This window comes from Leucoraja erinacea, chromosome 16 (genome assembly GCF_028641065.1).
Source record: "Leucoraja erinacea ecotype New England chromosome 16, Leri_hhj_1, whole genome shotgun sequence".
NCBI lineage: Eukaryota > Metazoa > Chordata > Chondrichthyes > Rajiformes > Rajidae > Leucoraja > Leucoraja erinaceus.
In genome coordinates this window covers 7,265,771-7,292,598 of record NC_073392.1, presented here as the reverse complement: position 1 = coordinate 7,292,598, position 26,828 = coordinate 7,265,771, and the positions used below count along the sequence as shown (strand labels likewise).

The 26,828-nt window shown below is 43.4% G+C and overlaps 1 protein-coding gene and 1 long non-coding RNA gene across 2 annotated transcripts in view; one reads left to right on the top strand and one right to left on the bottom strand.

Moving 5' to 3' along the window:
• slc25a26 (solute carrier family 25 member 26) overlaps positions 1–10,917 on the bottom strand; it is a 116,991-nt gene extending 106,074 nt beyond the window's left edge. The window contains exons 1-3 of the mRNA XM_055647631.1: positions 10,774–10,917; positions 8,835–8,991; positions 4,383–4,492 (exon numbers count right to left, since the gene is read on the bottom strand). Coding sequence (XP_055503606.1) covers positions 4,383–4,492; positions 8,835–8,991; positions 10,774–10,806 — 300 coding nt within the window. The 5' untranslated portion in view covers positions 10,807–10,917. The remainder of the gene's footprint in view (positions 1–4,382; positions 4,493–8,834; positions 8,992–10,773) is intronic.
• A 34-nt stretch (positions 10,918–10,951) lies between these two features.
• Positions 10,952–25,525, top strand: LOC129704502 (uncharacterized). The gene is made up of 3 exons (XR_008724736.1): positions 10,952–11,026; positions 18,931–19,035; positions 25,292–25,525. It is a non-coding gene; the product is annotated as an uncharacterized LOC129704502 (long non-coding RNA).
• The last annotated feature ends 1,303 nt before the right edge of the window (positions 25,526–26,828 follow it).

Below are 26,828 nucleotides of genomic sequence, written 5' to 3'. Positions count from 1 at the left end.
GTGTGAAAAAGGTCACCCCTCAGATTCCTATTAAATCTTTGCCCCTTCACCTTGAACCTATGTCCTCTGGTCCTCGGTTCCTCTACTCCCGGCAAGAGATTCTGTGCATCTACCCGATCTTTTCCTCTCATGATTTTGTACACCTCTGTAAGATCACCCCCTCATCCTCCTGCACTCCAAGGAATGGAGACCAAGCCTACTCAACCTCTCCCCATAGCTCACACCCTCTAGACCTGGCAACATCCTTGTAAATCTTCTCTGAACATTTTGAAGCTTGACAATATCTTTCCTATAACATGGTGCCCAGAACTGAACACACTATTCTAAATGCGGTCAGTCTGAATAAGGGTCTCGACCCGAAACGTCGCCCATTCCTTCTCTCCAGAAATATTGCCTCACCCGCTGAGTTACCCCAGCATTTTGTGTCTACCTTATACTACTGCAACATGACGTTGCAACGTCTACACTCAGCGGTGGAGGGAGTCAGCGACGGCAGCGGACGCTGGGTAAGGGGGAACAGTACACCCACAGTTTGTGGGCCAAAGGGACTGTTTCTGTGGTGAACAGTTCCGTGTAAGAACAGGGGAGTCTCAGAGGTCGGCTGCAGGAGGCAGGAAGGTTGAAGATGGGCCTTTATTGCCAGCTACAGCTGGGACTGTGAACGCTGGCCACTCTTTCATATGGACTCAATGGCTGTTTCTATGCAATATGTACTTAACCAGGGATTGTACTTATGTATGGCAATAACCTTACAGATCTGCATGCAAAAACAAAATCTCATTGTACTTTCGTATACATGATAATAAAACAATAATTGAGCTACTTCAGGAGCAAGGCAGACGTATTCACGTTTCCTCATTACAAAGGAGGCCATTCAACCCATTGAGTCAGTAACATCGCGGTAGAGTTGCTGCATTACAGCGCCAGAGACACAGGTGCGATCCTGACTATGGGTGCTATCTGTATGGAGTTTGTACGTTATCCCTGTGACAGCGTGGGTTTTCTCCGGGTGCTCTGGTTTCATCCCACACTCCAAAGACGTGCAGGGTTGTAGGTTAATTGGCTTCGGTAAAAATTGTAAATTGTCCCTGGGGTGTGCAGTGCTAGTGTATGGGTAGCGATGGTAGGTGTGGAACCGCTGGGCCGAAGGGCCTGTTTCTGCGCTGCTGTATCTCTAAACTAAACTAACGACTAACGTATTTCCCAGCAAAAAAGATGCACCCAAGTCGAAGACGCGCACTCATTTTGAGCTGCAAAGTTTTGAAAAAAGGCTGGCGGGACAGGATCAAAGGTTTGGTTTAGTCAGTAGAAAGGAAGATGCGAAACTCATTCAAGGAGGCAATGAGGACTGGGGAGCTTCCATCTTCGCCTGTCCCACAATGCACTGTGCGGTTCAGGTCTGAGGGACGGGGACTTCCTGACTCAGGGAGATCACATAACTGGGAGAGTGAGAGAGAGAGAGAGAGAGAAAGAGAGAGAGAGAGCCCGGAACGGAGAGCCAGCCTTCCGCCCAGTAGCTACCCGCCAACCACCACCTCCACCGGTTGCGCCTGTGCCGAAGCACACAGTGGGTGACCGGCTGAGGTGGCATTCGGTTCCGCTGTCCGGTCTGGTTGGCTCACAATTCGGTGGCTCCGCGCCCAGAGCGCCGTGGCAACGGTGAGTGAGTGAGTTGCTGCCATGATCCCCGAGCCCCTCCCCGCAACTTTACTCGTGGTGGCCCAGCCAAGTTTGCAACTTTGTGCAGCCCAGGCCGTGCTGACCCGGGCCAGACTCCCCACACGCTGTGGAAAGGTGGAAAGGAACTCACCCCCACCACCCCCTCAGCGGCGCTGTCCTTTTACAGCCGCTTCCCACTTCCCACAGTTGACAGTTCCAGGGTCGAAGGAGTGGCAGGTTCCGCGGAGCAGTCGCTACGAGAGTGGCATTGCTCGGCCTAGCCTGCGGCCTCGAAGACACAGGTAAATATTCGCGCCTTATTTTAGCGACTTGGAGGCCGGGGAAGACGGCAACTACCACAGAAAGCTTATTAAACATCGTAAACGTACGTTTTAAATGATTCCGTAAACTTAAGAAATGCATTGATCTTAACCAGCTCAATGCTCTCGTTCCGCCAACACAAAATGATCCAAGCATTACGCTATAACAAAGCAAAAACAATGAAACCAAGCATCGTTTTCTTTCTTTATAAGTGCAATTTATTTTGTTTCAAGCAGTCTTTTGCATCCAAAAATTTGTGGATGAGTTGACATGCCAAGTTAAATGCTTGCCAATTGCTTTGCCTTGTCATGTCACACAGTATTTTCTTGCATGTCCTCAGGGAGAATAAGGTTTATAAATAAATGCAAGTAAGTGAATCACTTCAACTTGACAAATGAGTTCTCGAGAAATACATATGTGGAATACAAATGAAGCTATATGACATAAAAGATCTATAAGGAATACAGAGCTTAAGGAAACAGAAGATAGACACAATAAGATGGAGTAACTCAGCGGAACAGGCAGTATCTCTGGGGAGAATGAATGGGTGATGTTTCGGGTTGAGACCCTACTTCAGACTGGTTATGGATAAGGAAAACGAGAGATATAAACGATGATGCGGAGAGATAAAGGACAATGAATGAAAGATATGCAAAAAACTAACGGTGATAAAGGAAACAGGCCATTGTAAGCTGTTTGTACAGTGAAAATGAGAAGCTGGTGCGAGTTGGGTGGGGGAGGGTTAGAGAAGAGAGGGAATGCCGGGGCTACCTGAAGTGAGAGAAATCGACACTCATACCACTGGGCTGTAAGCTGCCCAAGCAAAATATAAGATGCTGTTCCTCCAATTTGCGTTTAGCCTCACTCTGACAATGGGAAGAAGAATTAAAGTGTCCAGCAACCGGGAGATCAGCGAAACGATCGCCCAGTCTGCATTTTGTCTCACCGATGTATAAGAGTCCACATCTTGAACAATGGATACAGTAGATGAGTTTGGAGGAGGTGCAAGTGAACCTCTGCCTAACCTGAAAGGACTGTCGTGGTACCTTGACAGAGTCGAGGGAGGAGGTATAGTGACAGGTGTTGCATCTTCTGCAGTTGCAGAGGAAGGTTCCTGGGGAGGGGGTGGTTTGGGTGGGAAGGGATGAGTTAACCAGGTAGTTGTGGAGGGAACGGTCTCTGCGGAAGCTGGAAAGGGATGGAGTTGGGAAAATGTGGCTAGTGGTGGGATTCCGTTGGAGGTGGCGGAAATTTTGGAGGATTATGTGTTGTATGTGACGGCTGATGGGGTGGAAGGTACCGACTAGGGGGACTCTGTCTCTGTTGTGACTGGGGGGAGGGGGACCAAGGGCGGAGCTGCAGGATACCGAGGAGACACAAGTGAGGGCCTAATTTATGATGGCAGAGGGAAACTCCCGCTCCCTAAAGAATGAAGACATCTCGGATGTTCCAGTATGGAACATCATCTTGGGTGCAGATGCGGCGTAGACGGAGGTATTGGGAGTAGTGGATAGAGTCTTTGCAGGAAGTAGGGTGGGAACAAGTGTAGTCAAGATAATTGTGGGAGTCAGTCGGATTGTAATATATGTCAGCCAATAGTCTATTGCCTGTGATGGAGACGGTGAGATCAAGAAAGGGGAGGGAGGTGTCGGAGGTGGTCCAAGTAAATTTGAGAGCAGGATGAAAATTGGTGGTGAAGTTGATGAAGTCCATGAGTTCTGCATGGGTGCAGGAGGTAGCGTTGATGCAGTTATCAATGTAACGGAGATAGAGTTCGGGGATGGGGCCAGTGTACGCCTGGAACAGGGATTGTTCAACGTACCCAACAACGAGGCAGTCATAGCTGGGGCCCATGTGCGTGCCCATAGCTACGCCATGGACTCGGAGGAAGTGGGAGGAGTCGAAGGATAAGTTGTGAAGGGTGAGGACCAACTCTGTTAGGCGAGTTAGAGTGTTCATAGAGGGAAGTTGGATTGTTCTGCGGTCGAGGAAGAAACATTAAGGACTTCCTGGTGGGGAAGAAGTGTATAAAGCATCCCTGCATACTTACCCTCTCGAGACTCTCATACATCTGTGACAAATCATTTAAAATAGTCTATTGCAAATACAATGGAAGATTCTGCACATTACAAAATATACCTATGTAATTGGCACATTCAAAAGACCTAAATTTACTTGTGACCATCGTCTGCTTTGATTTGTTGTTTTCACACCCTACCCTTCCATATCTCTGTCTCCCTCGCCCTTGACAGTCGAAGGAAGGTTTTGGCTCTGAAACATCACCCATTTTTTCTCTCCAGTGATGCTGCCTGCCCCGCTGAGTTACTCCAGCATTTTGTGAATATCTTCTTGTGTTGGCTCATTTTTAACTTTCAGAGAATGCTTGATAATTCAGAACTCACCATCTCGCCCAGAGAAGCAGCAAACATGTGCAGAAGTGGAGCCGTTTTTGTAGACACCAGTGGACCCAGCGCAGATTTTGTGCACTCGTAGGTAACAAAGAAAAGAGCAGCTGAAATGAACACAAAAGAAAAAGGTTGCAATCAGTGAAAAATTGAAGTGTTACTAAATTGCTCTTTAAAGAATTTCCAACACAGAGCAATTGATCATTCGCTCAAATTACTTTCAATATTGATTCGATTAACTCATTTTAAACTTGAATGCTTATAACTATTAACAAAAGTCCGCATCTAATACATTATTAAACAATAACACGGGCAGCAAGGTGGCGCAGCGGTAGAGTTGCTGCCCCACAGCGCCAGAGACCCGGGTTCAATCCCGACTACGGGTACTGCCTGTACGGAGTTTATACGTTCTCCCCGTGACCTTGTGGGTTTTCTCCAGGATACATAGATACATAGACAATAGGTGCAGGAGGAAGCCATTCAACCCTTCGAGCCAGCACCATCATTCAATGTGATCATGGCTGATCATCCACAATCAGTACCCTGTTCCTGTCTTCTCCTCATATCCCTTGATTCCGCTATCCCTAATAGATCTACCTAACTCTCTCTTGAATGCATCCAGTGAATCAGCCTCCACTGCCTTCTGAGGCAGAGAATTCCACAAGAGTAGTGGAATCTGTGGAATTCTCTGCCACAGAAGGCATTGGAGGCCAATTCACTGGATGTTTTCAAGAGAGAGTTAGAAATAGCCCTTAGGGCTAACGGAATCAACGGACTTTCAGAAGGTTTTCGACAAGGTCCCACATAATAGATTAGTATACAAACTTAAAGCACACAGTATTGGGGGTTCAGTATTGATGTGGATAGAGAACTGGCTGGCAGACAGGAAGCAAAGAGTAGGAGTAAGCGGGTCCTTTTCACAATGGCAGGCAGTGACTAGTGGGGTACCGCAAGGCTCAGTGCTGAGACCCCAGCTATTTACAATATATATTAATGATTTGGATGAGGGAATTGAATGCAACATCTCCAAGTTTGCGGATGACACGAAGCTGGGGGGCAGTGTTAGCTGTGAGGAGGATGCTAGGAGGCTGCAAGGTGACTTGGATAGGCTGGGTGAGTGGGCAAAAGCATGGCAGATGCAGTATAATGTGGATAAATGTGAGGTTATCCACTTTGGTGGCAAAAACAGGAAAGTAGACTTTTATCTGAATGGTGGCCGATTAGGAAAAGGGGAGATGCAACGAGACCTGGGTGTCATGGTACACCAGTCATTAAAAGTACAGAGTCTTGGTGAGACCACACCTGGAGTATTGCGTACAGCTTTGGTCTCCTAATCTGAGGAAAGACATTCTTGCCATAGACATTCTTGTACAGAGAAGGTTCACCAGACTGATTCCTGGGATGTCAGGACTTTCATATGAAGAAAGACTGGATAGACTCGGTTTGTACTCGCTAGAATTTAGAAGATTGAGGGGGATCTTATAGAAACTTACAAAATTCTTAAGTGGTTGGACAGGCTAGATGCGGGAAGATTGTTCCCGATGTTGATATGAAGAAAGAACAAGGGGTCACAGTTTAAGGATACTCGCTAAATTTTTAGGATTGAGATGAGGAAAACTTTTAGAAACAGACAAAATGAATCTCTGGAATTCTCTCCACGAAGGTAGAGGAGGTCCAATTCATTGGGGTCACAGTTTAAGAAGGAGTTAGATCTTTTAGGACCTTGTGGGGATCAGGGGGTATGGAGAGAAGGCAGGTACAGGATACTGAGTTGGATGATCAGCCATGATCATATTGAATGACGGTGCAGGCTCGAAGGGCCGAAATGGCCTACTCCTGCACCTATTTTCTATCTTTCTATGATATGGGGATAAAGCAGGAACGGGGTACTGATTTTGGATGATCAGCCATGATCGTATTGAAAGGCAGTGCTGGCTTGAAGGGCCAAATGGCCTACTCCTGCACCTATTTTCTACATGTTTCTATATGATTAACCCAATTGCTGTACCTTAAATGGCACATGTGACAATAAACTGACCTTGAAACCTTAAAAAAGCATGCAGGCAAGGAGTATTAGTCCCTGTCAGATCTGCGCCTGGTGGTTAGTGTGGATGAAGGCATTTACAAACTTGATTTAAAGGGCAGTTAAAATTATCTACAATTACAGCAATATTTGCTGTCTTAAATTGGATAATATTACAACCGCAGATGAAATGCTTTAGAAATTCACTATCAAAATGGAGACCACATTTGTGCTTTGAGTCTTTGATCACACTATGATATACACAACACTGCTGCACCTCATCAACTGCAGTCTATTTTATTTAGAGATGTTAATAACTACTCTGTGGAATGGAAGAAAAGTCATTTGTAACACGATATTTTTTCAACAGCTTAGCTAAATGGAATACATTATAGAAAATTGATGCAAAATCAAAATGTTCTTTAAAAGTAATTGCCTCGATGACATTTTCTTGTTAAATGTGCTCTCTATAGCCTCAACCCAGTACATCGTAGAGTCGAGGCCAAGTCCAGAAATTGAGCACAATGTCAGCTATTTATTGTTGCAGTCGTGTTTTAAGTTTAGTTTAAAGATACAGCATGGAAACAGGTCCGTCAGTCGACTGAGTCCACACCGACCAGCGGACCCCGCATACCAATACTATCCTACACACACTAGGGACAATTTACAGTTATACTAAGCCAATTAACCTACAAATCTGTACACCTTTGGAGTGTGGGAGGAAACTGACAATTTCGGAGAAAACCCATGCAAGTCACAGTGGGAAAGTACAAACTCTGCAGAGTTTAGAGATACGGCACGGAAACAAGCCCTTTGGCCCACCTAGTCCACGCCAACCAGTGATCCCTGTGCAGTAGCACTATCCTATACACTAGGGACAATTTACAATCTTTACCAAAACCAATTAACCTATACAACCGGTACATCTTTGGAGTGTGGGAGAAAACTGGTGCAACTGGAGAAAACCCACATGGTTACAGGGAGAACGTACAAACTAGAAACATAAATCCATCTGAGACACAAGAAACTACAGATACTGGAACTATGAGGGAAAAAACACCAAGAATGCTGGAAGAACTTAGCAGGTCAGGCAGCATCTGTGGAAGACAACACATTCTGCACTTGTCAACCATGAACTGAACTCGACGCCAGTGAAACATTGCCCGCAGACCGTTAGTTGCAGGATGCAGCGATGGAATCTCTTTCAAAGGATCAACATACATCAATCAGCACATTTAAAAAACACAACATGTCGATCTACAAGTGCTCAAATGCGATGCTAATCAAGAGGAAAAACTGGTTTTAATTTGATAAGATGCCTGTAACTGGTGACCTTTGCAGTTAATTACACAATGCTAATCACGACAAGGAACCATTAAAAATACACTGCTGCAGGAATGACAATCTAATGGATGCTTCTCCAAACAGCCAGTTAATGGGCAAGTGACATTTGAAGATGGCTGACAAATTATCTGCCTTTGGGGTTTCTCTTGTTGAGCTTCATAGCTGCGTGTTGTGATTGTTTAACAGAAATACAACATGCATTCACTGGTTCCAAACCTTCAGTAAACAGAGATTTTATGTACAAATTATGTACAAGTAAATATGCCGGACCTTAGTTTAGTTTAGAGATACAGCACGTAAACAGGCCCTTCGGCCCACCGGGTCCGCGCCGACCACGAACACTATCCTACACCCAATAGGGACAATTTTTACATTTACCAAGCTAATTAACCTACAGGCCTGTACGTCTTTAGAGTGTGGGAGGAAACCGAAGATCTCAGAGAAAACCCACGTAGGTCACGGGGAGAACGTACAAACTCCATACAGACAGCGCCCGTAGTCTGGATCGAACCTGGGTCTCGGGCCCTGCATTCGCTGTAAGGCAGCAATTCTACCGCTGCGCCACCGTGACCTGCAACACATATTTAGGATAATGAAGAGCACCTCACTAACAGCGACGCAGCTGGTAGAGCTGCTGCCTCACAGCGCCAGAGACCCGGGTTTGATCCTGACCTCAGTTGCTGTTTGTGTGCAGTTTGCACACTCCCCCAATGACCATGCAGGCTTCCTCCGGGTGCTACTGTTTCCTCCCACGTCCCAAAGACGTGCGGATTTGTTGGTTAATTGGCCCTTTGTAACTGGTGACCCTTGCAGTTAATGCTTATCACTGCAGAGAAGCATTAAAAGTTCACTGTTATAGGAATGAAATTCTAATGGATGCTTATCCAAACAGTTAGTGCCCCTTGTAGGCAGGGGAATGGGTGTGAATGTAGGATAACGTAGGACTGGTGCGTACGGGGATCACTGGTCAGCGTGGACTTGGTGGGCCGAAGGGCCTGTTTCCGTGCTATATGTCTAAACTAAACTAAATCAGGTCGCGTCCTTTTGAAGCGGAATCGTACTGGAGTTATGAAACAACTTACCGTTGGGAAAAGATCCGATGGCCGCAGAAGGAACGCCGGCATAAATCCCACGGAATCCTCCGGCCTTAGAGAACCCCTGCTGACTCTGGAGTCTGGTTTTCATGGTGTCCAGTGGGAACAGGGTGAGGTCAACACACATTCCGGCCATTCCACCGGCCTAAAGCAACAAGGAAAGGTAATGTGAATCACATGCCCTGGCAGCAACACATTAAAAAACAAGACACAAATCGCTAACTCAGCAGATCAGGCAGCATCTCTGGAGAATATGGATGGGTGATGTTTCAGGTCACAAGTGTTCAAGTTCTAGTTACATTTATTGTCACGTGCACCAATTGGTAAAGTGAGATGCGCTTTACCACACAGTCATATGAATAAAAAAAGAACACAATGCACGATAGAGTTTAACATGAACATCCCCACACAACGGAATCAACGTCCCCACTGTGAGGGAAGGCAATAAAGTTCAGTCATCTTCCTCTTTGTTCACCCGTGGTCGGGTCCTTTGAGACCTCCGCAGTGGAGCAGAATTAGGCCATTCGGCCCATCAAGTCTACTCCACCATTCAATTATGGCTGATCTATCTCTCCCTCCTAACTCCATTCTCCTACTTTATAATTCCTGTGAACTTTTGGACTTTGACCATTTTCCTTGTGATAAGAGTAGAAACAGGCCATTCCGCCCATCAAGTCTATTCAGCCATTCAAACATGGCTGATCTACCTCTCCCTCCTCATCCCATTCTCCTGCCTTCTCCTCATTACCTCTGACACCATTACTAATCAAAAATCTATCTGTCTTTGCCTTAAATATATCCACTGACTTTGCCTCCACAGCCTTCTGTAGCAAAGAATTCCACAGATTCACCACCCTTCACCCACAGAAGAAAAATCCAACTTTACTACATTTTTCATATTAAGTACTTGGCAGGCAAATGAATACACTACAAAGCTGCACTCTAACGATTGGTAATTAGCCTGCTTACCAAAATTATGTGAAATCATTACCACCTTTCTTTTCTGGACAACCAAAATAATTCTCAGTACATATCTCAGTAAGGTGATAGGGCAGCATAGAGGTGCAACTGGTGGAGGTTAGGAGGGAGATATAGATCATCCATGATTGAATGGCAGAGCAGACTTGATGGGCCGAATGGCCTATTTCTGCTCTTGTCACTTATGAACTCATGAGCTGCCGCCTTACAACTCCGGAGACCAGGCCTTGAATCAGACTCGGGTGCTGTTTGTATGGAGTATGCATGTTCTCCCTGTGACCTTGTGGTGCTCTGGTTTCCCCCCACATCCCAAAGACATGCAGCTTTGTAAGTTAACTGGCCTCTGTAAATTGCAGTGTGGACCTGGTGGGCTGAAGGGCCTGTTTCCATGCTATACCTTTCAATCAATGAACAATAGAGCTGGCTGCATGGCACAACTCAAATAACAATGCCTTCTTCCAAAACGAGAAATAAACCAGAAGAGCTATAATCTAATATTGAACATCAATAACTAACCAACATGAGGCATTACTTCAAATGTTCAATGTTTATACAATTTCTTAAATAAAATATAACTACATTATAACATGCCCAAGACAAATTCCTTGTGTGAATACTTATTCATTCATTCGTTCATTCATTCATTTATACAGCATCTTTCAGTCCAATTCCAAAACATGCCCCAATGCCTTCACTGTCATATTCAAAGCGAAAAAGTGGATGAATCATACATTAAAGTGCATGGACATGTATGGAAAGATTTAATGCTTCACTGCAACTGCGTGTTTATTGAAGCTCCCCCGTCTCTTACTGTATTGCAATGCAGCAAACAGCCAAATTATCCAGGCAATTGTGTATTTATTCGTTTCCCACTGATCTGCGTTGAGCCAACCCGCTTCCCTGCCGGGAGAGTTGAAAGAGGCAGCGAATGCCGCGCGTCAGCACTCACCACAAGCGACGCCACGAACTCTCTCGCCTCCATCGGGACTTTGTGCAAGGACTGGGCTCAGTGTCGCCTGGGCGCCGCCATCTTGCCGTGACCCCGGAGACCGCTTCCGGGTGAGGGACGACTTCCGGTTTCTACAAGCTTTAACCAATCAGCTGCCAGGATTTATGACTGGGCATCCACTGTTGCCATGGCAACCGACAGGTGTCTATGCCAAGTTGTCCTCTGTGTCTCTGGAGGATGAGGTGAGCCTCAGGTTAGAGTGGAACAAAGGAATTCATTCGTCATACTGTTCATGTTGCGAGCTACCCAAAGTGGAAGTTTAGCAAGGAACTAATATAACATATAATGCACAAAAAATTTAACTTATTATGTATTGAAGATATCTGTTGAAATGTGTGGTGTTATGTCTGTCTTGAAGCTGTTGTGGCACTGTAATTTCCTGTAAAGGATTATTAAAGGTTATTCAATTCAATTCAATTCAACTGCAGGTGTTGGTTTACGCTCAATGCTGGGAACATTCGCACAAAATGCTGGAGTAACTCAGCGGGGCAGGCAGCATGTCTGGAGAAACAGGAATGGGTGACGTTTCGGGACGAGATCCTTCTTAACCATATAACCATATAACAATTACAGCACGGAAACAGGCCATCTCGGCCCTACAAGTCCGTGCCGAACACTTTCTCCCCCCTAGTCCCATCTACCTGCACTCAGACCATAACCCTCCATTCCTTTCCCATCCATATACCCATACCTTCAGGATTAGTAGCTTAACGTAGCTAAAGGGTTTTATGCACATGGTAAAGAAATCGAAGAAAGGTCTCACCCCAGAACGTCACCCATTCCTTCTCTCCAGAGATGCTGCCTGTCCCGCTGAGTTACTCCAACTTTTTATATCTATCTACGGTTTAAACCAGCATCTGCAGTTCCTTCCTACACATAGAATAGTGCAGCACAGGAACAGGCCCTTCGGCCCGCATTGCAGCGGCCAACTCATATCATAAATTATTGGAGTAGGATTAGGATTAGGCCATTCAGTCCATCAAGTCTACTCCAGCATTCAATCATGGATGATCTATCTTTTTCTCTCAACCCCATTTTCCTGCATTTTCCCCATAACCCCTGACATCTTTACTAATCATGAATCTGCCAATCTTTGCCTTAAAAATATTCATTGACTTGGCCTCCACATCCTTCTGTGGCAATGAATTCCACAGGTTCGCCACCTTCTGACTAAAGAATTCCTCCTTATCTCCATTCTAAAGGTATGTAATTTTATTCTGTCAATATTGTATCTACCTCGACCCCTACCAATCCCACCACACAGTACATTGCAGGACCTCAACGCCCTCTTGCCCAGCGTATCTCCATGAAACGTTAGCCCTCGCACCTAAAAGATGCGCCCTCTAGTATTTGAAAGTACCTTCCTCGGAAAAATGCCCTGATCGTCTATCCCTATCAACATCTTGTAGTTCATCAAATCTATGTATAATTTAGATATAAAATGTAGAGACATAATAAATGGCTTTGCAGAAGCAGTGCAAATAAAGAAGTCCCACCCTTCTTCATGCTGGTTAATTCATCCTTGAAACACAAAGTATATCAATGCAGGGAAGTTTATTTAAAATATTGTTGGTTACTCTGATTTATTAAATTTCAATTTGCCCTACTGTCACCTCAAGGGTAATAATAATAAAGTACTTGATCCTAATCATTGCTAAAGTAAAATTTATTTCCAAATCCTTTTCATAGTTATACAGTGTGGAAACAGGCCCTTTGGCCCAATTTGCCCACAGAGACCAACATGCCCCATCTACACTCGTCCCACCTGCCTGCATTTGGCCCATATCTCTCTAAACGTGTACCGTGTACCTGTCTAAATGTTTCTTAAATGTTGCGATTATTCCTGCCTCAACTACCTCCTCCGGCAGTTTGTTCGATACACCCACCCACTTTTTTCTAAAAACGTTCCTATTAAATCTCCCCCACCCCCATCTTAAACCAATAATTTTCCCCATTTTTACTTACCCACTTCCCATTGGGGACAAAAAATGTGCTATCCTAAAAATGATCATCTCAAATATATCAATTATTCAAGGTTTCTGTGTCCATATAAATAAGAAGGAATGCAACAGTTGTAATGCAGATTACTTCTAAATGTAACTTGACCTGACTTGGCGAATGAGGGTGTTACGTGGATGAGTAAAAGTAACTTATAGCGACTGGGTAATAAAAATAATTCATTTTATGGATCTTATAATGAATAGTGATATATCTGAGGAAGGGTCCTGATCTGAAATGTTACCTATCCATGTTCTCCAGAGATGCTGCCTGACCCGTTGAGTTACTCCAGCATTTTGTGTCTACCTTTGTTATAGGATCTGAGCATCTGGAATTCCTTTTTATTACAGTGATATATATGAATGTCATTAAGCGTAGTGGACTACACCTCATTGTAATTGAGGGAGTGATCGGATACTCAGATAATACTGTACTGTACATAAATACAACCAAGCCAAACTCAAGTACAATAGGTCGAGCAAAGGGAAAGATACAGAGTGCAGAATATTGTTATCGAACAATTTTATGGACTTTGTCAGTCTTGTGGTCGTCAATGAGCTGAGTGAATACGATTGATGGTGTAATAGACAGAGGATGTTGACTTAGTTATATGGTATATTCATAGTTATTTAATGGGAAGTTTGAATCATTTGATAGTTTAACCGTGACCAGAGAGCAGTGCTGCTCTACTATCTACCCCCTTGATGTCCCTCAGACTATCCTTGACCGGACATGGCTGGCTTTACCTTGCACTAAATGTTATTCCCTTATCATGTATCTATCCACTGTAAAGGGATTGATTGTAATCATGTATTGTCTTTCAACAGACCAGTTAGCATGCAACAAAAAGCTTTCCACTGTACCTTGGTACGCGTGACAATAAACTAAACTGAAATTTAAACAGATTTACAACTATTTGAAAGACTTTTAGAAACTTTGGTCGTTATTTTATCCTGAGTAACCTACTGAGTTACTCCAACATTTTGTGCCTATCTTCTTGCTGTTTTCAAATGTTGGTATTGGTTATTATTGTCACCTGTACCAAGATACATTTAGTTTACATTAAAACTATCACAGGGTCATATCCAACCCTGCAATGTTATGCACAAATCCAATGGGAGCCGGTGGCGAGGAAGGGGCCAGTGGTGAGTGCCGGAGGACGGACGCGCCGTTGAGAACAAAGGGGGATCTGGCGTGGGGGGAGGAGGGGGGGGTAGTGGGGGCCGCCGAGAGAACAAGGAGGACCTGTCGTGGGGTGACCACCAAGACCTAAGGGGACCACGAATGGGATACTTTGTAACTGTTGGCACCCTTTATGTGGTGACTCTTTGCATACCTTGGGTGTGCAAAACAGAGAATCTCACTGTGACTTGTCCCGTGATAATAAAGCATCATTCATTCATGCAAGTTAAATGCAATTCATTCATTCAATGAGCAAAGAGGAAAATACAAGTGTTAGAAACATAGAAAGATAGAAAATAGGTGCAGGAGTAGGCCATTCGGCCCTTCGAGCCTGCACCGCCATTCAATATGATCATGGCTGATCATCCAACTTAGAATTCTGTACCTGCCTTCTCTCCATACCCCCTGATCCCTTAGCCACAAGAGCCACATCTAACTCTCTCTTAATTATAGCCAATGAACTGTTGAATACAAATTACAGCATTGGAGCATTTTAGTGTCAGAGAAAGAGTCCAATGTCCACAATGAGGAAGATTGGACGTTTGGGACTGCAGCCAAGCTTTTGTGATGTAGTCCTAATCCTTCAACATACTTCTTTGCGGACATTGGACTTTTTACAGTTTATAGACTTTGACTTTAAAAGGGGCTTGAATTTACACAATCATTTTTTTCGTTGTAGAATTAGTTACACAGATTTGAATTTAGCTTGCAATGTTTATTTTGTTCTTCATTAAATTGAGTAATATTTAAATTCCATAAAATTCAAGGAAAACATCTTCAAGGGAAAATAGTATCTTAACTTTAAAACATAGCTGTACAGAAATAGTTGATTTCTAATGGCCTGGAATGATTTTGCTCACAAATTAGTTTGACGTTCATACCCATACTTCTTCAGTTTTACAGCAACTAGTAACTACCCAATTAATATACTTTAGCAGCAATGGCTCCTCAGGGTATTGATGACAATTAGAATTAAAGCTCAGTGGTACAAATGCCTGCGGATAGTGTTTAAAAATCATGTTGTAAATTTTGTAATATATTTCTCCAGTAAGTACGTGTGAAGATTTATAACCAACGTACCTCAAAATATCAACCAAAATGTTATTGGAAACACAGAAGCATAGAAAATAGGTGCAGGAGTAGGCCATTCGGCCTTTCAAGCCAGCACCACCATTCATAGAAACATAGAAAATAGGTGCAGGAGGAGGCCATTCGGCCCTTCAAGCCCATTCAATATGATCATGGCTGATCGTCCAAAATCAGTACCCCGTTCCTGCTTTTTCCCCATTCCCTTGATTCCGTTAGCTCTAAGAGCTAAATCTAACTCTCTCTTGAAAACATCCAGTGAATTGGCCTCCACTATCTGCAGTGGCAGAGAATTCCACAGATTCTCAACTCTCTGGGTGAAAAAGCTTTTGCTCATCTCAGTCCTAAATGGCTTACCCCTTATTCTTAAACCGTGACCACTGGTTCTGAAGGAAACCTTGTTCTGGAGGAAACTTCATTACTTATGAAGTCGGTCGTATCTACCTAACGCATATATTTTGACCACTTTAGCCTTTTATCACCGATTTTATTTTGTATTAAAACTGTAGCATGCTGTGTGCTTTAAACTATCATAGTTTCAAGAAGATACATTATGCGCTATTATTACAAAGGCATATAATTACGACAGGTGATTTCAATTTTTACAGCACAGACTTTAGATAATTAATGGGAGCTACATTTAACAACTGGTGTTCATTGTTGCTGTTACTGTTTTTTTATTTGTCAAAAGTACTACTGCACAGTGAGATTTACACATGCAGGCGCCACCATGTTTTGGCGCCATTTCTATAGTCCCAAAGTCTGGTCCCCCCACCTCCCATGTGCTGAGTCTAATGAAGCGGTTCCCCATTCAGGTAACCCCCAGGCTCCTGGAGGGCCTTCCTTCATTGCTTGAATTATTTAAGAAGATATATACCTTCTCAAGGAGGATATAGAATACAGTGCATTCTGCTTCACATCATCCACAAATATATTTATTGGGAACAAATCAAGAGAACTAGAAAGGCATGTTGGTTGACCATCAGATTGGAGCAGTTTAGTTTAGTTCAAAGATACAGCGGGGAAACAGGCCCTTCGGCCCACCGTTTCCGCGCCGTCCAGCGATCCCTGCACACTGATGCCATCCTACACACACTTGGGACAATTTACAATTATACCAAGCCATTTACCCAACAAACCTGTACGTCTTTGGAGTGTGGGAGGAAACTGGAGATGCCGGATAAAAGCCACGCAGGTCACGGGGAGAACGTACAAACTCCGTACAGACAAGCACGCGTAGTCAGGATCGAACCTGGGTCTAAGGCACCAACTCTACTGCTGCGTCACCATGCTGCCCACAAGGAGGATATAGAATACAGTGCATTCTGCTTCGCTGGCTGCATTTCATTCACACATATATTTATTGGGAACAGATCAGGAGAACTGGAAAGGCAAGTTAATTGACCATCAGATTGGAGTAATGACCGCACAGCAGTGGAACAACAGTGAAGGACATCAATATATCACTTGACCACGAAGACCCTGCCATTCTAACCCAGTGCCGCCACCAGGACCACGGTCTTTACAGCCAAGTTAACAGTTTTAACGACTCTGAACTTGAAGAGTACGAGATGGTGCCAGAAACATGGAGACTCTTGTGTACTATATCAGAGTAATCTACCATCTGACAGTGTGGAAACAAGGAACTGCGGATGCTGGTTTACGAAAAAGGACATAGTGCTGGAGTAACTCATCCTTCTTGCCACGGTCTCCAGCCTATCACAGATATTCCTTGTGGTGCTTCGAAGCCTCTCTTCCACTTCTCTGCAAGTTGAAGGATGTTTGTTTTCTAAATTTTCTAAACTTCTGTGGAAGGGTCAAGGATTGAAAAAATAACTCAGTTTCTCTCTCCACAGCTTCTCCCTCTCCACAGCGTTTTTCTGTTTTTATTTAATGCTTTTTCATGGTCCCAGAGAAGTTTGGCTCGAAATCAACTGCATTTCAGCCGCCAAGCTGGAAAGGAAATACTGTTTTATTTTCTCTCCCGACTTTCATCAGGAAAAAGAGTTTAGGTTTGATTTCATGTCACAGTTGAAACTCTCAGGGGAAATACATCTATTCTTGGTATTACTGGTAAGAAATGTCCAGAACAGGTTATGTATTGCTTCTGCATACGTTGAGAAAGCAGAAGAGCAGTTCAACGCTCTGAACGTTCATCTGTAAATCACACAGTGTAACAAATAAACCCTCTCTGAAATCTCCTTGACTTTAATGCCAAAGGACATGTGAAAATAGATGGGACCATGTTTATCCGATCTCTTGAATTCTATGAATAACAGCGCTTTCTTAACCTTGGTGTTTAATCCAAGTTTTGAATCACAGAGACGCATCTTACAATCTATACAATTATATCCGCGAATGTTAAATTGTGTGGTGTTTCTATCACCAAAACGGTATTAAATAAACTGGGTTTTTATTTGTACACAGAGATCGGGAGACCAAAATTTTATAGACATGTTACACTCTAGGTGGTCTCATAATGATGATTTATAAGGTCATTTCTCTGAAAACTGCAATAATTTCAAGAATGCCAACATTGCATCAGGTTTGTACTTAGCTGTCACACCAGCACTTTGCTGTGTCAGCATTGCCTGGAAGCGGTTATTGTAATTCATATTGTTAGCTGAATTAATAATTCATATGAAATATGCAGAGGTGACGGCAGATATGACTGATGAATGTATTACATTTTTAGCTTGGTTGACATGCATCAAAGTTACATGATAAAAAGCTATCGTGAAATAGCCAGATATTTTAACGTTGCAGACAAGGCTAGGAAAACCTATGAACAACATGATGAACAACATGATCCAGGAGTGAGTGGGATAGCATATGATGAGCACTTGACAGCACTGGGCCTGTACTCACTGGAGTTTAGAAGGTTGAGGGGGGACCTCATTGAAACTTACAGATTAATGAAAGGTATAGATAGAGTGGATGTGGAAAGGATGTTTCCACTGGTGGGAGAATCTAGAACCAATGGTCATAGCCTCGGAATTAAAGGGCGCTCTTTTAGAAAGGAGGTGAGGAGGAACTTCTTTAGGGGGTATTTAATCTGTGGAACTCATTGCCACAGAGCGGTGTGGAGGCCAAGTCAGTGGATAATTTAAGGCAGAGATAGACAACTTCTTGATTAGAATTGGTGTTAAGGGATATGGGGAGAAGGCAGGAAAATGAGATGAGGCAGAGATAGAAACATAGAAAATAGGTGCAGGAGTAGACCATTTGGCCCTTTGAGCCTGCACCGCCATTCAATATGATCATGGCTGATCATCCAACTCAGTATCTTGTACCTGCCTTCTCTCCATACCCCCTGATCCCTTTAGCCACAAGGGCACATCTAACTCCCTCTTAAATATAGCCAATGAACTGGCCTCAACTACCTTCTGTGGCAGAGAGTTCCAGAGATTCACCACTTTCTGTGTGAAAAAAGTTTTTCTCATCTCGGTCCTAAAGGATTTCCCCTCTATCCTTAAACTGTGACCCCTTGTCCTGGACTTCCCCAACATCGGGAACAATTTTCCTGCATCTAACCTGTCCAACCCCTTAAGAATTTTGTACGTTTCTATAAGATCCCCCCTCAATCTCCTAAATTCTAACGAGTACAAGCCGATCAGCCATGATTGAATGGCGGAGTAGACTTGATGGGTCGAATGGCCTAATTCTACTATAATGTGTGAACGTGAATTTTCTTCCTCCGTTCCCTTCAGGATTGACATCACACAAATCTAAATATATATTGAGGTCATTTCCACACTTGGCATATTATTCATGACTCTGTTGAATACATTGCATATTGTTAGAACTGTGACAAATAATGTTAACTTTCAGAGAACGTGCAATATGGACCATAAAACCACTTACAAGATTTTTCAATGCAAAGATGTCGATTGTACAACGTTTGACCTTTTTACGTCTTGGCCTGTAGATTTGTTGGTAAGTGCTTCACAAGAACATAATGTACATGTATCAATATATGAGCCAGCATAGTTTGATTCCCGTTGCACACAACATTAAAACGGTGTGCGTGTGTGTGGGTGACTGAAGCAGCAGATAGCTACGTTGAGTTATTTATAGGGGATAATAATGAAATTCTAGACTGCTTTGTTCACTTGTAGTGAAGTGAGAATGTGCAGCGCTTTGTCTGACACAATGAAATAAGCATTACTCACGGCAAGAACTTCATGTTAGAATGTGTACCATTTTTGGTTGAATTTATGCATGGTAATTGTTTTAAAAAATCACTTCACCGGCCTCTTTGGTTGAAAAATACATGGAAAGGTGGCTTGTCTAAGAAAGTCAGATTTATTGCTTTTGATACAACCGGTTTAAAATGAGGAAATGTCTAACCTGTAGTGATTCATTTCCAAAACTGAAAAGGTGGAAATATTTTCATCAATAAATCCTAAATGGTTGAAATGGGTGACATAGAAGAATAATTACCAGTTATTAGAAATAACTTCAAATAAGGCTGATGAACAGAAAATATATATTTTTTTGGTCACTGATGTACAAGAGTCCACATCTTGACATATAACACAACACATAATCCTCCAGAATCTCTGACCCCTCCTACCACTAGCCGCATTTTATCAATCTACAACCCTTTCCGCCTTCCACAGAGACCATTCCCTCCGCGACTCCCTGGTTAACTCAACCCTTCCCATCCAAACCACCCCCTTCCCAGGTACCTTCCCCTGCAACCGCAGAAGATTCAACACCTGTCGCTATACCTCCTCCCTTGACTATGTCCAGGGACCCCGACAGTCCTTTCAGGTTAGGCAGAGGTTCACTTGCACCTCCTCCAACCTCATCTACTGTATCCATTGTTCAAGGTGTGGACTCTTATACATCGGCGAGACCAAACACAGACTGGTTGATCGATTCGTGGAACACCTGAACCTACCTGATCTCCCGGTTGCCAGACACTTTAATTCTCTTTCCCATTCCTACACAGACCTACCTGTCCTAGGTCTCATCCATTGTCAGAGTGAGGCTAAACGCAAATTGGAGGAACTGCAACTCATATTTTGCTTGGGCAGCTAATGAATATTGATTTCTCTCACTTCAGGTAGCCCTGGCATTCCCTCTCTCTCTATCCCTCCCCCACCCAAGTCACACTAGCTTCTCAATTAAACCCTATAAACAGCTAACAATGGAACTGTGTAAAGATAAGCCCATACTGGGAAAATGTTAACGCAGTTGTTAAAAATATCTTGGGTTATAAAATCCCAAATTCCTGCCCTGTGATGTATCTGGGGCACATTAAAGATATCGTAAAGATACATATTTGATTAAAGATTTGCTTGCAGCAAGTAAGACCATTATCAGGCAGTGGCTGAATGAAAAAAGTCCAAAACAGGAACAGTGGTTAGAAATTGTGCGAGACATCTTTAATATGGAGAAACTGACATATTGCTTGAGAGTCAAGGAGAATTCATTTGAGGAGATCTGGGAAAAATGGACCGTTTATTTGAGCCATGACACCAACTAGACAAATGCCGAGCTAGATATGGGAAGATTGTGTTATATAGAACTGGAGGGTATGTTTGTGTGAATATTGAAATATCTCCAGATAACTATTCAATGTAAGGTTTTTTTTTAATTTGGTAAGTGAACCATACGGTCCTATTCCCTCTAATTTATTTATTTATTTATTTATTTATTTATCTATTTATTTATTTATTTATTTATTTAATTTCTATTTTTTTTTTAAATTTTGATTGTTGGTTTTCTTATTTTGTTTTATTTATGGTGATGGTGTTGCACTGTTTTGTATATATCACTGTGAGAAATCAATACAAATTTAAGTGAAAAAAACACAATGGCCTGTTTCCTTTATCATCGTTACTTTTTTGCATGTCTTTCATTCATTGTTCTTTTTATCTCTCTACATCACCATCTATATCTCTCGTTTCCCTTATCCCTAACCAGTCTGAAGAAGGGTCTCGACCCAAAACGTCACCCATTCCTTCTCTCCAGAGATGCTGCCTGTCCCGCTGTTATTGCAGCTTTTTGTGTCTATCTACTGTGAACTGTATTCTGCACTCTATTGTTCCCTCTGCCCTAACTTTTGTTCTAGAATTTGGTTTGATTGTATTCGTATACCGTATTACCAGATTGATTGGATAGCACGCAAATAAAAGTTTTTCGCTGTACCTTGGTACACGTGACAATGATAAATGTAACAGGAGACAAAGTAACTCAGCAGGTCAGGTGACAACTGAAGAAGGATCTCGACCCGAAAAGTTTAGAGATACAGCACAGAAACAGGCCCTTCGACCCACCGAGTATGCACCCGACCAGCGATCCCCGCATATTAACACTATCCAACACACACTGGGGACAATTTACATTTTTACCAAGCCAATTAACCTACAAGCCTGCACGTCTTTGGAGTGTGGGAGGAAACCGAAGATCTCAGAGAAAACCCACGCGGGTCACGGGGAGAACGTACAAACTCCGTACAGACTGCACTCGTGGTCAGGATAGAACCCGGGTATCTGGCGCTGCAAGAGCCACTCTGCCGTTGCCGATCATGTTATATTATTCAAGTTTTTTAAAAGCTGACAATACTTCCTTGTTATAATCTTACTTTACTAAGTTCCTCCCACACTGTTGAGTGCATTGGGTAGCAAACTTTTCCCATTCTGTTCAGTTATGTGTGACATCTTCCACCCCTCGATAGGTTTGTGTCTCGGGCTTCCAAATCCTTCTGGAATGTTCGCCTTATCTTATCACTAAGACAATATATCGCTGGGGAATAAAGGTGAAATACTCACAACATAAAATTGAAACAGAAAACCATGAGTGTTCAGTCAGATGTAAACCAGAAGCAGAAAGATGAGTTAATATTTCATATGGGATGCTTCATGAGACCCCGTAAATAGCATATTTACTCTGTTTTGCATTGAAGCAGTTGTTTCATAGACCACTCCCAAACGATATTTCTTATCAGAATGATATCTGAAATAAATGTTCATTGTGTTGCTCAAAAAGGAAAGATAACTCATCTGTGGACAGCCCGAATCCTGATTGCAATCTCTGCTTTAATCCTTGGCTTTCTGTCACACCAGTCCTCAAATTGTGACACATACATAGTTCCTGATTACTTCTCACTTGTGCTGGAGGGAAAGATAATTACAGGGCTCTTGCCTGACACATGTCTGACAGAAGAAGCAATGAGAAGTGGCTTTTGTGAGTAATAGAACTGCCATGCTGGTCTACGTTATTTGATGTATCTGTCTGGAGTAGATGGCACATCAGCTTTTGCGCCAGGTCACAATACCAGCTCTGTTTTTTGAGATACAGCGTGGAATCAGGCCCTTCGGCCCACCGAGTCTGCGCCGACATCTTAACATTTATACCAAGCCAATTAACCCACAAGCTTTTGCGTCTTTGAGTGTGGGAGGAAACCGGAGCTTCCCAAAGAAAACCCACGCAGGTCACAGGGAGAGCGTACAAACTCCGTACAGACAGCACTCGTGGTCAGGATCGAACCCGGGTCTCTAGCGCTGTATGGCAGCAACTCTACCGCTGCGCTACCATGCTGCCCAGGCTGAGCACGCAGGTGGATCCTTATTATTCATTATCCATTTCTGGACCAAAGTGATTCTGACGTTATTCTGAAAACACCCTATTTGGAATATTCAAGTTTGCAGGATTCTACAAGTTGTTTTTCATTGATGATGTGAAAAAAATCCTATCATTTTGCGTTTAAATTATTTAAAAATTGTCAAAATATTATACCAATTAGTTTGTTTAACATTTCTGCGATTATCCCATTTCTTCAGGAGGTGACCAGCTCCACCTTGGAAGTACTAAAGATAGACATTAAGTGCTGGAGTAACTCAGTGGGTCAAGCAGCATCTCTGGAGAAAAAGGATGGGTGACACTTCGGGTCAGGACCCTTCTTCAGAATGAAGGTATGGGGTGGGTAGTGGGGAAGGGGGGGGGGGGGGGGGGGAGGATTTGAAGAGCTGGAGGCAAGAAAAGACCAGGACCTCATTGGAACTGGCAGGATTGCATGTCACCACCTTGACAAAAAACAGTGCAGGACATGGTCAACTGTGAAGAAATTCAAGTAACTCTCTCTCACCATCCCTCCCCTACCCTAGTCATCAGACTAGTTTCACTGTCGTCCTGCTGAGTTCCATTGCTTATATTACTCGTTATCACCTTCCCCACAGCCAACAATGGACCATTGTGGGCTCCACCATTCCTTGGTCATCGTTGTTGGTTTTGATCTGTCTTTTTGCATATCTTTCTTTCATTTGTTCTATGTAACTTTTTCATATCTCTAGGTTCCCTCTCCCCTGACTCTTAGTCTGAAGAAAGGTCTCGACCCGAAACATCACCAATTCCTTTTCTCCAGAGATGCTGCCTGACCCGCTGAGTTGCTCCAGCTTTTTGTGTCTGTCTTTGGTGTAACCAGCATCTGCAGTTTCTTCCTACACATGAAATAAATGGAAATTTCTTCAAATAACTTAATTATTCACTAATATCAATGAAAGTATTAGCTATAGGTAAAATTTGAACACATTTGGATGGTTTCTTTTGTAGATTCAGCAAATCTACATGTCAGATTTACATTCCCTTTCCTTGTTGAATTCAGTTCTGTTCAGTTTAGCTTATTGTCATGTGTACCGAGGTACAGTGAAAAACTTTTATTTTATGCTAACCAGTCAGTGGAAAGACAACACATGATTAAAATCGAGCCATCCACAGTGTACAGATCCATGATAAGGGAATAACGTTTAGTGCAACATAAATGCAGTAAAGTCCCATCAAAGATAGTCCAAAAATGTCCAATGAGGTAGACAATAGTTCAGGACTGCTCTTAGTTGTTGTAGGATGGTCCAGTTCCCTCTTCTGAAGAAGGGTCTCGACCCAAAACCTCACCAATTCCTTCTCCCCAGAGATGCTGCCTGCCCCGCTGAGTCACTCCAGCATTTTGTGTCCCTCTACAGAGTTTGCATTTCCTTGTCAAAACTCATCACAAAAATGAACACTGATTAAATGAACCCGCATACGGTGAAAACGCTACAAAGCTTTTGGTTTTATTAACGACTGGTTTCTATTTATGGAATTCTATGAGCAGATTAACTCTCACTGGAGGCTATGAAAAAATGTATCTTAGTGTAATTACAAAGAAACATGCTTCATTCTGCTATCAGTAATTATAGAATGAAAGCTTGCCTGAAAGCTATCATCTGCAAAACATTTTTCTAATTAATTTGTTTTAATGCCTAATATGTTGTGACATTTCTAGTGCACTCTCAGTGTACTTAATCATGAAAAACCATATTGAAAGGAGTGTATTCACTCAGTTTCCCCATTGATCCTGAGGGATACCGAAGGAAGAGGCCATGAATGGCATGGATAAAAAGTGTATTTGTATTCATATACTTGAACGGGAAAGATGAAATGTTGAATACACCAGTTTTGACCTGAGCTTCATTGAAATATTTAATGTATCAAAGAGTCTGAAAAAGGGCGGCACAGTGGTGCAGCTGTAGAGTTATTGCCTTACAGAGCTTACATCACCGGAGACCAGTGTTTGATCCCGACCACATGTGCTGTCAGTATGGCGTTTGTGCGTTCTCCCCATGACTACCTAGGTTTTCTCCGAGATAGAGTGATACAGCGTGGAAACAGGCCCTTTGGCTCAACTTGTCCACACTGGCCAACATGTACCAGCTGCACTAGTCCCACCTGCCCGCATTTGTTCCATATCCCTCCAAACCTGTCCTATCCATGTAGCTGTCTAACTGTTTCTTGAACAATGGGATTGTCCCAGCCTCAACTACCTCCTCTGGCAGACACAAAATGCTGGAGTACCTCAGCGGGACAAGCAGCATCTCTGGAGAGAAGGAGTGGGTGACGTTTTGAGTCTCTAACTCTCTTTCCCTTCCCCCTCCTCAACCCCAACTTGCCCTTTCTCCCGCCTCCCCCCCCCTCCCCTCTCCTCCTCTCCCCCACTCCCACTCCCCTCCCCTTCCCCTACTTCCTACTCTTCCTCATTCCCCTCCCCTTCCCCATCTCGCCCGCATCTCCCTTCTCTCACTCTCCCCAACTCCCCCTCTGACCTCCCTTCTCCACCTCTCCATAAGGGTAACATTGGCTTAGACTTTGCTGTAAGCAGCGAACAGAGGGTGACAAACCAGGGAGTTTTACCTTCTCCGCCCTCAAGGTCAGCTACGGGAGGCGCCCCCGGCCCCGGGGAACGAAGGCTGAATGAAGAGGGCCGGACGCGGAGAGGGACGACCGAAATGGAGGAGGAGACGGCAGCAACAGGCCTTTGTGCCACCAAAATGATGCCTCTTGCATATGGACTCGGTGGGCTGCTCTGTGAGTTCTACACTAATTGGGACGATTGTTTTTATGAATGGGGATAGTCTGGTGGATCTACATGCAATAAATGTATTTCAATGTACCTGGTCCACGTGACAATAAAGAAATCATCAAACAGTGGGAGAGTCTAGGACTAGAGGCCACAGCCTCAGAATTAAAGGACTGTTCTTTTAGGAAGGAGATGAGGAATTTCTTTAGTCAGAGGGTGGTGAATCTGTGGAATTCTTTGCCACCGAAGGCTGTGGAGGCCAAGTCAGTGGATATTTTAAGGCAGAGATAGATGGATTATTGATTAGTACGGGTGTCAGAGGTTACGGGGAGAAGGCAGGAAAATGGGGTTAGGTGGGAGAGATAGATCAGCCATGATTGGCCGGAGTAGGCTTGATGAGCTGAATGGCCTAATTCTACTCCAATTCCTTATGACCTTTTTACCATTGAAGCCATTGAACAAAGAGTGTGTGCATCTGCATGCGGGCAAGTGAACAAGAGAGGTGAGTTGAGCAACTGGAGATTGTCTGTATATGCGGTTTGGAGAAAAGTAACCCTGCATCGAAGAGGTAAATATTACAACAACCCGCTGCGCTTAAGAAATTCCATGTTTTTTGTGCCCTTAAAATTGGTTCTGAAGGATTTTGTTTAAGTCACACATCATGTCGCTTGAGACAACAACTCAATGATCCATAATCTTGTGTGACCATGTAATTCTCATGCATTACAATTGTACATCATTGCCCAAAGAGATAAATAGCAGCGGAGTTGAACTGCATTCTCCTGTAAGGTGACTTTTAGGCATGAATGAACGAGATTACTATAATATAGCATTAATCAAGCAGCGTTAATCAATCTGTAACCGCTAAAGCCTTAATGACACAACCCATTCCTTATACAGTATATCGTTTTCCAATAGCAATCTAAGAATTATGTCGGTATTCACACCAGAGTTGATTTTTATACAAAGTTTAATGAGCAAAACAATAGTCCGTTCAATGGGTTGACTAAAACAGATGGATCTGATTGATCACTCTATTGATCTTTTCATTATAAACTGCATATTATTTGCAATGAAACGCAAGGTGCTGGAGGAACATTTGGAAATTTCCTCCACAGATGTTGCCTGCCTGGCTTTGTTTCGAGTCAGGACCCTTATTGGGACCACATACTACTATTTGGGAGTCGTATACAGTTCTATTTGCAGTATTGAAGATACATTCAACGATGTTGAAACTGATATTGGGAAAAAGTTGGATCATCGAGTCATACAACGTGGAAACAGGCCCTTTGGCCCAACTTGCCCACGCCGACCCATCTACACCAGTCCTGCCTGCCTGCATTTGGCCAATATCACTCTAAACCTATCCTATCCATGTACCCTCGAA